This window comes from Schistocerca piceifrons, chromosome 1 (assembly GCF_021461385.2).
Source record: "Schistocerca piceifrons isolate TAMUIC-IGC-003096 chromosome 1, iqSchPice1.1, whole genome shotgun sequence".
Lineage (NCBI taxonomy): Eukaryota > Metazoa > Arthropoda > Insecta > Orthoptera > Acrididae > Schistocerca > Schistocerca piceifrons.
In genome coordinates this window covers 123,901,662-123,916,017 of record NC_060138.1, presented here as the reverse complement: position 1 = coordinate 123,916,017, position 14,356 = coordinate 123,901,662, and the positions used below count along the sequence as shown (strand labels likewise).

The 14,356-nt window shown below is 41.3% G+C and overlaps 1 protein-coding gene across 2 annotated transcripts in view; it reads right to left on the bottom strand.

Moving 5' to 3' along the window:
• Positions 1-8,652: 8,652 nt before the first annotated feature.
• The window catches only part of LOC124794727 (gamma-butyrobetaine dioxygenase-like), a 234,819-nt gene continuing 229,115 nt past the window's right edge, over positions 8,653-14,356 (bottom strand). Inside the window, exons 8-9 of one of the 2 annotated variants that reach the window (XM_047258333.1) lie at positions 9,247-9,413; positions 8,653-9,136 (exon numbers count right to left, since the gene is read on the bottom strand). In XM_047258333.1, the coding sequence (XP_047114289.1) occupies positions 8,973-9,136; positions 9,247-9,413 (331 nt within the window). In that variant the 3' untranslated portion in view covers positions 8,653-8,972. The remainder of the gene's footprint in view (positions 9,137-9,246; positions 9,414-14,356) is intronic. The other variant, XM_047258324.1, reaches the window with a different exon arrangement.

Sequence of the window (14,356 nt, the reverse complement as noted above, 5' to 3'; positions counted from 1 at the left end):
CTTCTGGAAAATGGCAAGCTGAGTTTCGCGCGAGTGAAATCCCAGCTGTCGGCGCAAGATTTTCTACTTCAAGGAGTTTTATTATATTCTAACTCAGAATGTGCTCAAGGATTCTGCAGCAAAGCGATGTTACGGATATTGGTCTGTAATGTTGCGGGTCCGTGTTTTACCCTTCTTATAGACAGGAATCACCTTCGCCTTTTTCCGGTCGCTTGGGACTTCGCAGTTGACGAGAAATTCGCGATAAATGCAAGCTAAGTAAGGGTCTACTGTTGAATAATTTTTGTAAAATCGAATTGGGATTCCATCCGGACCTGGCAGCTTATTTGTTTTCAACTTTTTCAGCTGCTATTCTTTTGCCTGTTTTTATGGGTATTTCTGTGAGAGTCGTATGGGATTATGTGTGACGGTCAACCTATGGTATGTCTGTACGATAATGTTCTAAATATGAAATTTAAAAGTTTTGGTTTCCTTTTCTGTGTTTTACTGACACATCAGACTGGTCGACGAGTTACTAGATTGATGCATTCAACCCGATTAGTGATTTTGCGCGGGACCAAAATTTTATCTGGTTCTCGTAAATACCTTACGCTAACGTTTTATGACTGTGGAAGTTCTTGTATGCGTCGTCCATTGATATTTTTATACACGGACAATTTGGTACCAACTACTACCTGACGACATTTTTATATCAGGAGTACAACAATCTCCACTTCCTCAGCGTTTCCCGAATTTTGTTATTAACCCACGGTGTGTCTTTTCCGTCCTTAATCCATTTACTCGGCCCTTCTCCACAGTGTGGTTTACAATCAGTTTAAACTTTGCCCATATTTCCTGTACGTCCATCATACTGGCACTAAATGTTTTTTATTCATTGTCTAAGTAAGATGCTAACGACAGTTAATCTGCCATTTCCAGCATAAAGCCTTTTTGATGGATTTGTTGACTTCTGCAATCGTCGTCGTTATGATGACATCATGATCATTAATCCCTGTCTGTATAGTGACATTGTCGGTAAGGTCAGGACTGTTTGTAGCTACAAGATCTAAGGAATTTGCATTGCGTGTGGGCTGTTCAGAACTTCATCGAAATACTGTATGAATCGATAGACATCCCGGTCTATTATACTCAGTAGGTTAAAAGTCATTGAGCTAATATTGCATGATCGGGGTACGCCCGGGCTACTGAGCGGAGACTTTCTTTGAATGATTGCGCAACTGTTTTTGAATGATTGTGCAACTGTTACGGCAGAGTCGGGTACCAGTACGAGGTGCATTCAAGTTGTAAGGCCTCCGATTTTTTTTCTCCGGACTGGAAAGAGATAGAAACATGCGCATAGTTTTAAAATGAGGCCGCGTTCATTGTCAATACGTGCCAGAGATGGCAGCACCGTACGGCAGATGGAATTTTACCACCAGCGGCGAGAATGAGAACTGTTTTAAATACTTAAAGTGGCGACGTTTTCCTTACTTGAACAGCGTGCAATCATTCGTTTTCTGAATTTGCGTGGTGTGAAACCAATTGTAATTCATCGACAGTTGAAGGAGACATGTGGTGATGGAGTTATGGATGTGTCGAAAGTGCGTTCGTGGGTGCAACAGTTTAATGAAGGCAGAACATCGTGCGGCAACAAACCGAAACAACCTTGGGCTCGCACAAGCCGGTCTGATGACATGATCGAGAAAGTGGAGAGAATTGTTTTGGGTGATCGCCGAATGACTGTTGAACAGATCGCCTCCAGAGTTGGCATTTCTGTGGGTTCTGTGTACACAATCCTGCATGACGACTTGAAAATGCGAAAAGTGTCATCCAGGTGGGTGCCACGAATGCTGACGGACGACCACATGGCTGCCCGTGTGGCATGTTGCCAAGCAATGTTGACGTGCAAAGACAGCATTAATAGGACTTTCTTTTCGTCGGTTGTGACAATGGATGAGACGTGGATGCCATTTTTCAATCCAGAAACAAAGCGCCAGTCAGCTCAATGGAAGCACACAGATTCACCGCCACCAAAAAAATTTCGGGTAACCGCCTGTGCTGAAAAAATGATGGTGTCGATGTTCTGGGACAGCGAGGGCGTAATCCTTACCCATTGCGTTCCAAAGGGCACTAAGGTAACAGATGCATCCTACGAAAATGTTTTGAAGAACAAATTCCTTTCTGCACTGCAACAAAAACGTCCGGGAAGGGCTGCGCGTGTGCTGTTTCACCAAGACAATGCACCCGCACATCGAGCTAACGTTACGCAACAGTTTCTTCGTGATAACAACTTTGAAGTGATTCCTCATGCTCCCTACTCACCTGACCTGGCTCCTAGTGACTTTTGGCTTTTTCCAACAATGAAAGACATTCTCCGTGGCCGCACATTCACCAGCCATGCTGCTATTGCCTCAGCGATTTTCCGGTGGTCAAAACAAACTCCTAAAGAAGCCTTCGCCGCTGCCATGGAATCATGGCGTCAGCGTTGTGAAAAATGTGTACGTCTGCAGGGCGATTACGTCGAGAAGTAACGCCAGTTTCATCGATTTCGGGTGAGTAGTTAATTGGAACCTGTCAGGACGAGTCCCACAATTCTGCACTCCATAATGCAGGTCCAGAAATCTGCAGTCATCACCATCACAAAATCGACAGAATCTCGACTCCAAATCAAAGGACCCCGTTCAGCTGTGTAAATCTTGAGTTCTACTAGCACCATGCGTGCAAGGCTAACAACTCCGGAATCCGCCTTTACGAACTGAAGATGGCTTCAGAATCCAAGCGCCAGGCGTCACTGGTGTCAACTTAAGCCTGACTCTCACAAACTTCGAAACGCTGTTGCAAACAGTCTACGATGTGGTTGATGCTAGCGTGACGTTTCTCCCGGTGCGGTCTTGCTTCCGCCTTACCGTAGCGATTTCCCTCTCCGTATGTACAGACCGTGCTGCTCTGTTCCTGGTTGGTATACCGGGCAACAGTCTCTCAGTGCTGCCGTCAGTGCCCACACTATAGTGCGGCGGCAAAAGCAGTGAAGTGGAGACACTAGTACGGACGGAACATTTGCCCTTGCCTTGCAGCTCCCTTAGATTGTTTTCAGACGACGCTGTGATTTACCGTCTAGTAAAATCATCAGACGATCAATTCCAATTACAAAATGATCTGGAGAGAATTTCTGCATGATTCGAAAAGTGGCAATTGGCACTAAACAAAGAAAAGTGCGAGGTCATCCACATGGGTACTAAAAGAAATCCGATAAATTTTGGGTATACGATAAATCGCACAAATCTAAGGGCTGTCAATTCGACTGAATACCTAGGAATTACAATTACGAGCAACTTAAATTGGAAAGACCACATAGATAATATTGTGGGGAAGGCGAAACAAAGACTGCGCTTTGTTGGCAGAACACTTAGAAGATGCGACAACTAAAGAGACAACCTACACTACACTTGTCCATCCTCTGCTGGAATATTGCTGTGCGGTGTGGGATCATTACCAGGTATGATTGATGGAGGACATCGAAAAAGTGCAAAGAAGGGCAGCTCGTTTCGTGTTATCGCACAGTAGGGGTGAGAGTGTCACTGGTATGATACGCGAGTTGGGGTGGCAGTCACTGAAACAAAGGCGGTTTTCTTTGCGGCGAGATCTATTTACGAAATTTCAATCACCAACTTTCTCATCCGAATGCGTAAATATTTTGTTGACACCCAACTACGTAGGGAGAAATGATCATCATAATGAAATAAGAGAAATCAGAGCTCGAACGAAAAGATTTAGGTGTTCCTTTTTCCCAAACGCCATTCGAGAGTGGATGGTAGAGAAGTAGTAATAGTTAATTATGTGATGTGTTTGTGGGAAGACTGTTAGACACAGAGAAAAAACAGCAAAAACACTGAAGTGGGTACCTATTAAGGTATCGAAGAACCCTCTGTCAGGCACTTAGGTGTGAATTGCAGAGTAACGATGTAGATGTAGATCATTCATCCTTCCACAACGCCTCACAAGCATATCTGCACTTCTTGCGGGTGATCCTGTCTCCTCTGTTGAAAGAGGTGGTGCCTCTGGTGGTATGAAGGGTACTGCGGCTACTACACGATGGTGTTCCAGCTCGCTTCCAGATGTCCGAGTGGAGACATCTTGACATCTACCCCACCCGATGGATGGGGCGAAGTGGTTCAGTCGCATGACGTGCCCAGTTGCCAGAACTCAATCCTTTCGATTCCTAGCAGTGAGGGCACCTGAAACGAGTTGTGTTTGCAAAGCTCATCCCACACGTGCAGCCACTGTAACTATGCATTCATGTTGCCTGTTCAAATTGATACATTTGAACATGTGCGTCAGTTGCTGCTGCATCATGCTTGCTTGTACTTACAAGGGAACATCCCCATCGCACCCCCCTCAGATTTAGTTATAAGTTGGCACAGTGGACAGGCCTTGAAAAACTAAACACAGATCAATCGAGAAAACAGGAAGAAGTTGTGTGTAACTATGAAAAAAAAAAGCAAAATATACAAACTGAGTAGTCCATGCGGGACAGGCAACATCAAGGCTAACGTCAGCTCAGGAGCGCCGTGGTCCCGCGGTTAGCGTGTGCAGCTGCCGAACGAGAGGTCCTTGTTTTAAGTCTTCCTGCAAGAGAAAAGTTTAATTTTTTATTTTCAGACAATTATTATCTGTCCGTCCGATGCGATCACTTTTTTTGGGAGTGGTTATCACATCCACAAGAAAACCTAAATCGGGCAAGGTAGAAGAATCTTTTTACCCATTCGCCAAGTGTACAAGTTAGGTGGGTCGACAACATATTCATGTAATGTGACGCACATGCCGTCACCAGTGTCGAATAGAATACATCAGACGTGTTTTCCTGTGGAGGAATCGGTTGACCTATGACCTTGCGACCAAATGTATTCGGTTACCATTAGAGAGGCACGTCATTTCGTCTACTAATCTCACGGTTTTACGGTGCGGTCGCAAAACACAGACACTAAACTTATACAGTGAACAGAGCGTCAATGAACGAACGGACATATCATAACTTTGCGAAAATAAAAAAAGTAAAATTTTCACTCGAGGGAAGACTTGAACCAAGGACCTCTCATTGCTCAGCTGCTCACGCTAACCACGGGACCACGGCGCTCCTGACCTCTCATTAGCCTTGATGTTGCCTATCTTGCACATGGACTACTCAGTTTGTGTATTTTGCTTATTTTTTTCATAGTTCCACACAACTTCTTCCTGTTTTCTCGATTGATCTGTGTTCGGTTTTTCAAGATCTATCCACTGTGCCAACTTATAACTAAATCTGAGGGGGGTGCGATGGGGAGGTTCCCTTGTTAGAGATCCGTGGGGGCCACATTAAACACTTTGGCTAATGGTGGTCCCATCATACGAGGATAATCCCAAAAGTAAGGTCTCCTATTTTTTTATAAGTACATAGATCTGTTTATCTCTACAATGATTTACATCAGTTTACAGCTTGAACATTTAGCTATTTTTCGACATAATCACCATTTCTGTCGATGCATTTTTGTAGAAGCTGTGGCAGTTTTTGTATGTCCATGTCATACCAGCTCGCCGCCATGCTGATGAAGGATGCCGCCACTGGCGTGATTGTTGCTTGGTCTCAGGTGTAAAGTAGTATGCCAAAGTTTCGTCACCCGTGACAATTGTGTCCAGAAAGTTGTCCTGTTCGGCTCCAAGGCGGCGAAGGAATGCGCGGGAAGCATCAGCTCGTTGCCGCATGTGGTCCTCAGTCAGCAGGCGTGGCACCCATCTTGCGCACACCTCCCGGTAGTTCAATGTTTTCGTTAAAATTCTGTGGGCGGTGCTTCGGGAAACCTCAGGAATCAACGTGCAGATTTCATCCAGGGTGATCAGCCGATCTTCACACATGCTTTGCTCAACCTTCAACACTGTCTCCTCAGAAACTGACCGTCTCCTGCTCCTTTGTTCGTCGTGAAATTCGGTCCGACCAGCTGCAAACTCTCTTCACCACTTAGACATTTTTGACATCCATGCACGACTCACCGTACACTCCCGTCAATTGGCGACGGATTTCAATCGGCGCAGTGCCCTTTGCGTTCAAAAACCGAATAACTGCGCGCAATTCGCACTTGGCGGTAACATCCAACGGGAGCTCCATTGTCAACGGCTGCCAAGCCAAGGCTGAGCGCCTCAGCGCGGCCTGCACATGTTTACACACAGCGCGTGAAGCACTCTTCATAATAGTGTGTCCAACTGCCACACAAACAGAGTTCTGTACTTATAAAAAAATAGGAGACCTTACTTTTGGGATTACCGTCGTAGCCTGTGCACTGTACAGGGATGATGAATTAATAAATACCCTATATCATAGACACCATACACTTTAGTTTGTCGTCATTTAGCAAAATCACTCTGAGTAAGGAAAGATCACATAGCGCATTTCTCATTCATACACCGTATCTTAAAGTTGTTTTCTTGTAAGAAGAAGTTACGCCTCATGTTAGAGGCAGAAACGTCGATCGGAACATGTCGGAATTCAACCGCAGCAGGGACTGTGCCTATTGAGACTGCGTCCCGTGATACTGATCCTCGTGTAGATCAGCATCACGTGACTGTCATACAGATTCGGAATCGAAGGGTTCAGGAGTGCTGTACTCAGTCAACGCCTTGCAGGCTCGAATATCACCGAAGAGGAGATGTTCCAAACTCGGCCATCCAGGACTGCACAGCCACCCATCGTACCTGGGTCAGGTTACACAAATGGTTCAAATGGCCCTGAGCATTATGGGACTTAACATCTGAGGTCATCAGTCCCCTAGAACTTAGAACTACTTAAACGTAACTAACCTAAGGACATCACACACATCCATGCCCGAGGCAGGATTCAGACCTGCGACCATGGCGGTCGCACGGATCGTTGGGTCGTTGGTAGCCCTCTGCAGAAATACTGAGCCCTGCCTCTATAGCTGTGCGAATTGTGAAAGTGTTCACTGTTTAGGAATTCATGCATGAACTAACCTTTCGGTTATGTCCCATAAATGTTCGATGAGATTCGTCTCGGGAAATCTGGTTGCCCAAATCATTTGCTCAAACTGTCTAGAATGTTCTTCAAACCAGTCGTGAATGATTATGGCCTCGTGATGGCACATTTTCATCCATTCTAGTAGCCAAAACAAAACTATTTCATGATCGGTTCAGCTGAACAAGAGGGCCCAGTCCATTCCATGTAAACACAGCCCACACCGGTATGGAGTCACCATCAGCTTGGACAGTGCCTTGTTGACAATTTAGGTCTGTGGCTTCGTGGAGTCTGCACTTCACTCGAACCCTACCATCAGCTCTTACCAGTTGAAATCAGGACTCATCTAACCAGGCCGCGGTTTTCCGGTCATCTAGGGTCCAACTGATATGGTCACGAATCCAGGAGAGGCGATGTCATGCTTTTAACAAAGGCACTCGCGTCGGTTGTCTGCTGCCATATCGAATTAACTACAACATTCGCCACAGTGTCCTAATGGATACGTTCGTCTTATATCTCACACTGATCTCTGGATTTAAAAATCTGTATTATGCAGGTTTTAACAGGGTGGCAACTTAAACTTTGTTTAGGGCAATTTAGAAGTCGCCATTCCTCTTCCAAAACATTAAAAATACTCCACATCCCCATGGTTACATCCCTCCCTCCCCAGCACTAAAAACTATAGTACAGGTTAAAATTAAACGATGGAAAATACAGGATTGACTGTAAATGCATTTTGAAAAGGGAAGTTGCTACTCACCATATAGCAGAGATGCTGAGTCGCAGATAGTCACAACAAAAAGACTGTCACAAATTGGCCTTTGGCCAGTATGGCCTTCATCAAAAGTAGACAACAGACACCCACCCACACACTCACGCTAATGCAACTGACTTCAGTTGCCAGGGACTGCAGTCGTGTGTATGTGTGTTGCATTTGCATTTGTGTGTGTGTGTGTGTGTGGGGGGGGGGGGGGTGTCTGTCACCTATTTTTGACAAAGGTCATACTGGCCAAAAGCTAATTTGTGACATTCTTTTTGTTGTCCCTAACTGAAACTCAGCATCTCTGCTATATAGTACGAGTTAGTAAATGAAAGTACTAGGGTCACAAGCCAGCCATTAACGTTCATTTTCCTCTCGGTAGCAAGTCAGCTCTTAAAGTGTGGACTTGTGGATGAAAAATGGAGAGTCTATATACATAGACATCATCCACTTCCCAGTGCAATTATGACCCTGCAAAAAACATCAAGTAGTAAATTATATGATATGTTTGTGCGAAGACTGATAGACACAGATAAAAAACAGCCAACACACTGAAGTGGGTACTTATTAAGATACCAATGACCACAATATCTGTACCTGTACCCCTAGCACCCTATGTGTATATACTGCATAGTAATCAGTCTTGGTAGTTTTTTGATGTAGTAACTATTAGAATATGTAAGAAAAATTGTTTTCCATTTTTCCATTTTAGGTTATTTCCTTCCAAATATCTAGCTACTTACTGTGTAGGTCATCTGAATTCTTATTCTCATAGCGTTTTAAAGTTTCTGAGGTATTTTCCTAGATCTCTGTGGCTACACAACTTCTGTACAATTAAGATATTTATTACATGTTGCTATAAAAAAGGCAATTTATTTTTGAGAAAAGCATGATTAGTAATAATACTGAGTCTTTTCATTTCACTTCTAACTTTGTTCTTATTTCTAAGTTTTTCATTAATCACATTTCTTATCCAAATAAATATAACTGAACAAGAATGTCAAAGTTCCATACTAAAACGTTTTTACAGTGTATGATATCTTACAAATGCTTATGATGGAACGAATAGTACTTGTTTAATGGAGAAAAAGTGATGTATCACAATATCTAATCTGGTTTTATAAGTTCTTTTGTTGTTTGAATCATAATTTATCACTTCAACCTTGGACTGTCATCATTCCACAGTTAAATGATGTGCTTCAGTTTCCTTTTTTATTGCCACCAAATTCTCTCTCATGTTTTTAGCATTCCAGCATTTTGACGAAGCACTCTAATTCGTGCGTAGGCAATATCCCAGTCAAGATATACACCTATGATATGTCTTTCACGGCCAACATTGTCAGTGTAACCTTCACGTGCATGAATCAGACGAATATTATCAAATGTCAGTATGTCACCTGGAAAAAAGAAATGCCAGAAAATATGTTAGAGGAATAATCATTATTTCTCCTGCATAGATGTCAACATCTTTTTGAATCAATATTAAAGATACAACTACTTCTCCTACCTGGAGAATTCTTCAACATAACAACATTATCTGGATGGTAAAGTGCTTTTGTGAAGGCATGATATGCTTTGTACCACGATACAGCAGTCTCCAAAGGTACATTAAAGTGAGAGTCTCTCTGTGGCTGGCTGTAATTTATTCTTATGATTTGTCCAAACATGTCTTCACTGAAAAATCACAGATGATAACATTGATTTCCTTGCTAGGTGATGACTGATGGAAGATTATAATTATTATACTGTCAGCAAAGAGTAGCACACAACAGAGTAACAGAAAACAGATTAATAAACTGCTCTATATGAAACAGTTAACATTTATCTGATGGGTAGATCACATAACTAATGAGGAAGTATTGAATAGGATTGGGGAGAAGAGAAGTTTGTGGCACAACTTGACCAGAAGAAGGGATCGGTTGGTAGGACATGTTCTGAGGCATCAAGGGATCACCAATTTAGTATTGGAAGGCAGTGTGGAGGGTAAAAATCGTGGAGGGAGACCACGAGATGAATACACTAAGCAGATTCAGAAGGATGTAGGTTGCAGTAGGTACTGGGAGATGAAAAAGCTTGCACAGGATAGAGTAGCATGGAGAGCTGCATCAAACCAGTCTCAGGACTGAAGACCACAACAACAACAACAACAACAACATTTATCTTACAAAAACATACATATCATAAACAATTTCTTTGTGCAACAAACAAAGGTATTTCCTGTATTAATTAATCTCAAGTTTCTGTTGCGTCTTTCTTTTGCACACTGTTTTCTTTCTTTGGCACGTTGTTATGAAATTTTAAATCCTAACCAAACTGGAAGAATTGACAGTCTCCTTCTAAATAGCAGATCTTTAGCTTTAATAAACTTCTGTGTTCTCTCTCTCTCTCCCTCTCTCTCTCTCTCTCTCTCTCTCTCTAGGTTAATTATAATTTGACTTATTAAGATAGCCATGACTAAATACTTTCAGTCTGTTAAATGAATTTTTTCCTTCAACAACTGATGAAACATAAAAAGTGAAATCAAATAAGCAGGATAGGTAGAGGTTTCAATTACAAAAGATAATAGGATAAGCAAATGATGATGGTAAAAATTTGATTGAATTATTTGGAGAAGATTTACATTACTTGTGGCTATGTTGGCAATAACTGTGGCATTTAAGTAAACTGGAAATTTGTAGGAAATTGTTCTAATCTTGAAATAAGAAATGTACAGATGTCTACCTAGGAAGAAGACATCTGTCATATGGCCTCAAAGAATAAGACTAAATACATAACAGCTTCTTTGTTAAAACTGAACTATTTTTTGTCTTCTGTATTCTGATCAGGGGAAGAGAGTAATGCCCATCCATATACCTCAGAGACAAAGTACAGGTCCAGAGAATGGAAGCATTCAAGGTATTCAATCAAGAATAAAATCCTACTTTCTGACAGGGTCATGCTGAATGTGTTTTGAAATGCAAAAGAAGCTTGGCTTCATTTGTGAAGGATAGTGGATGACCAGTGACATCGTGTGGCAGTTAATAGCAATTATGATCCATGGAATAAGCAAATAACTGAACTAAAATAAACTTGTGCTTCTTTGTAATAATGTACGACCCTACACAACCATGACAACAGTAGTTCCTTTTATGGGGAGGCCATGAAGTGTAGATCACAGATTTACTTCAGATTTTGTGCACTTTTGTGGTCCATTATGACAACACAATGTGCAAATAGTAAGCCATACTACGAGGGCTATCCAAAAAGTACATTACATTTTGGAATTAAAAATAAATAAAGTATTGGAATCTTTTTATTATATACAGATGAAAGCCACACTTAAATACTACTTTTCTACATAGTTGCCATTTAAATTAAGGAACTTATCGTAGTGATGGACGAGTTTGGAAATTCCTTCGTCGTAAACACGTGGTAACCTCTTCTTGAAGCTGTGCGTCGTCATCAAAACACTGCATAGCCAATCACTTCTTCATTGCTGGGAATAAGTGGAAGTCGCTCGGTGCCAGGTTGGGACTGTACGGCGGATGAGGAAACAACTCCCACTTAAAAGATTCGAGAACTTCACGAGTGGCATTTGCTGTGTGGGCCCGGGCGTTGTCGTGAATCAGCAAGATCTTTGAGCCCAACTTTCCCCTGTGGTTGTTTTGTATTGCTCTTCTGAGGTTGTCCAGAGTTTGGCAATACTCATAGAGAGTTCCGTTATTGTGAAATTACGGTTTTCACAGACCGCGGCATCGACTTTTTTGACAAGTTCGGCAGTCACTATGCTGGGTCTTCCACTTCGCTCTTCGTCGTGAATGTTAGTTCGGCCATTTTTAAATTTTATGACCCACTGATGCACTCCACCTTCAGTGATTATGTTGTCCCCATACACTTCACAAATCTGCCGATAGATTTCTATCGGTGTACAGTTTTTTGCAGTCAGAAACCTTATTACAGCACACACTTCACACTTCGCGGCATTTTCAATTAACGCTGACATTTCAGACTGTCACAGTAACTCAACAGAGTACAGCACGAACCTCTCACTAGCACGGCAGGATGCTGAATGAGCGGCGGAATGCCATGACACCAAGATGGCCGTGCTAGCCCCGCCCCTAACGGACACAAACGAAAACGTAATGTACTTTGTGGATAGCCCTCGTACTTAGCCAATTTTGAGAAAATTGCAAGAGAAGTATTAAGCATTTAATATGTGCTGATGCAGTGTTACTCTGAGCCTGTGATGGCACTGATCAGGTGGTTACTGTTCAAGTTCCATAATTGGCACATCACTAGATCAAATCCACACTCGTTTCTTGTATGTTTTTTAAATGTATATTTTTTTCAAGACTGGTCATATTATTTCGCATATATGACATTTGAAAAATAATGTAATGAATGCATGAATTTTTATATAATACTCTGAGAATGGGATTTTTGAAAAATTCGCTCTTATACTGTTCGTTCTTGTTACTTTATTTATTTTATTTATTTTTGTGTTCTATAGATCCTGATATGAGTGTATTGCTAGGATGTAGAACATGTCACATTATTACAGTAATAACCATATCTAAATAGTTGAGGCATACACACTGAATCATATATGAACAGATACATGAGGTTCAAGTGTTGAAACAACAACACAGTTTACAGTAGTAATAATGATTACACAAACAAATTGTAAGCCTTACATTCTAATATACATAGAATACATTCTGTCATCAGTTGATATGCCAGTGCTACATAGTCAGACCTTATAGGAACGCTTATAATTAAACACATTGTACTAACTGTTACACACTGTCAAAACATTCCTGTAATGAATAGTTTTAGCTGTTTTTGGAATTTAGTCATACCCTCAATGACTGATTTAACGTGAAATGGAAGTTTATTGTACACTTTTATGCTTGGTATTGTACTCCTTTCTGTACCATGCTAAGATTTTTTATCTTTGTGAAGACCATGTTTACTACTTGTATCATGATCATGATATTCACTGTTTGTTTTGTAAATGTATGATTATTGTTGACAAAGCACATTAGTGAAAAAATGTACTGAGATGGCATGGTGAGGATCCCAGGCTTGTTTGAATAAGTTTCTGCAAGAGCATCTGGGGTGCACCCTAGACATAATTCTGATCACTCTTTTCTGGGCAGTAAAGACTTTGTTTGCTTATGACTGGTTACCCCAAAATATGATGCCACATGTCATAAGTGAATGGAAATATCCTAGGTATGCAGCTTTGTTTCCAAGTCACAAACAGGTGCAATTGAGTGAGTGGTAAATGCTGCTGAATTCAGTCTTTTACATAGGTTGCTGATGTGAACTGACAGTTTAGGTTGTTGTTTATTTTCTGGAAGACTCAACATTTCTTTGTCACCACATTTTATTTCAATATTTTCCTGTTTTTATGTGCTGTTTGAAACTGAATGAATGGACTCTTGTTCACATTGTGTGATAGACCATTTGAAGTAAATTAATCATTAACAAGGTCTCACTGCTATGCAAGTCGACTGCCAAATGAGGCTTGTCTCTGTGTCTGCTGGTCGAAGCAACCAGGTGCAAAGTAGTTCTGGGTATCTTACCCGACTGCACATTTGAGGCATTTTGCAAGTCCCAACAGGCATACATGCTCAACAAAAAACGTGTGGGTTTGGTCATTAATTTACCAATAATTATAAATATAATATTTTTTGTGACAATTAAAATTGCTAAAAAGCCCTGATGGTCTAAGGTGTTAGCTGATTAATTCAATCCTATCCTGTGTTGGTGTCATGCCCCCTGACAAAATGGAATGACCTAGAAATGTTCCTTTCTATTGTCATAAGTGGTGTTGTTCCATGTTCACTGTTACGCCTAACCACTCCATGTTGTTGCAGACCTGTTCAAGGTCCTCACTTCATTTGGTGAAGGAGAAAAAATGAGTGCATCATCCAGGTGTGGAAAGCAAATGAAAGTTTGTACAATACCGAGTTGATCAATCTCTGCCACATTTATGCCATATTTCTCAGTCCGAAAAGCATGTATATAAATTCAAATTACCCAAAGGGACTAACAGTAGCAGTTTTAGAAATGTCCTCTGTTGGCATCAGTATTTGCACATATGCCTCCTTATAGTATATCACACTGAAAACTTAGGCGTCTGATAGTGAATGGGAAAAATCTTGGATATTGTTTACAGGAAATCAATCATGGATAGTTCTGACATTAAACGATCAAATCTCAGATAAGCAAAGGAGGGTAGAGATGTTACAACAGAGTAGAGCATTTAATGAAATACTACATGTTCAGAATGCACTGAGTGGAGGAATGTCCACAGAAATTAGTAGTACAGAAAGTACAAGAAAAAGTAGAATCTGCAAGTAACGTACTTAATTCTGTGTGTGATATAGAAGAAAACCCAAAATAGTTTCAAAAGTTGTGGGAAGAATTGGAATGAGATTCCAAATACCAGAACAATTTTAAGATATTGCCTCAGTTCAATGGAGCCTTTAAGAGGGAATTTAGAAGTCGAAGTAAGCTTAGTAAAGTGTACAATGATCATAAAACTCAGTATGATAAAAATTTAATTCATAATGAACACGCAGATGAAGATTTGAGACTGGAGTTCACTGAGAGGTGTGAGAGTATGCTTG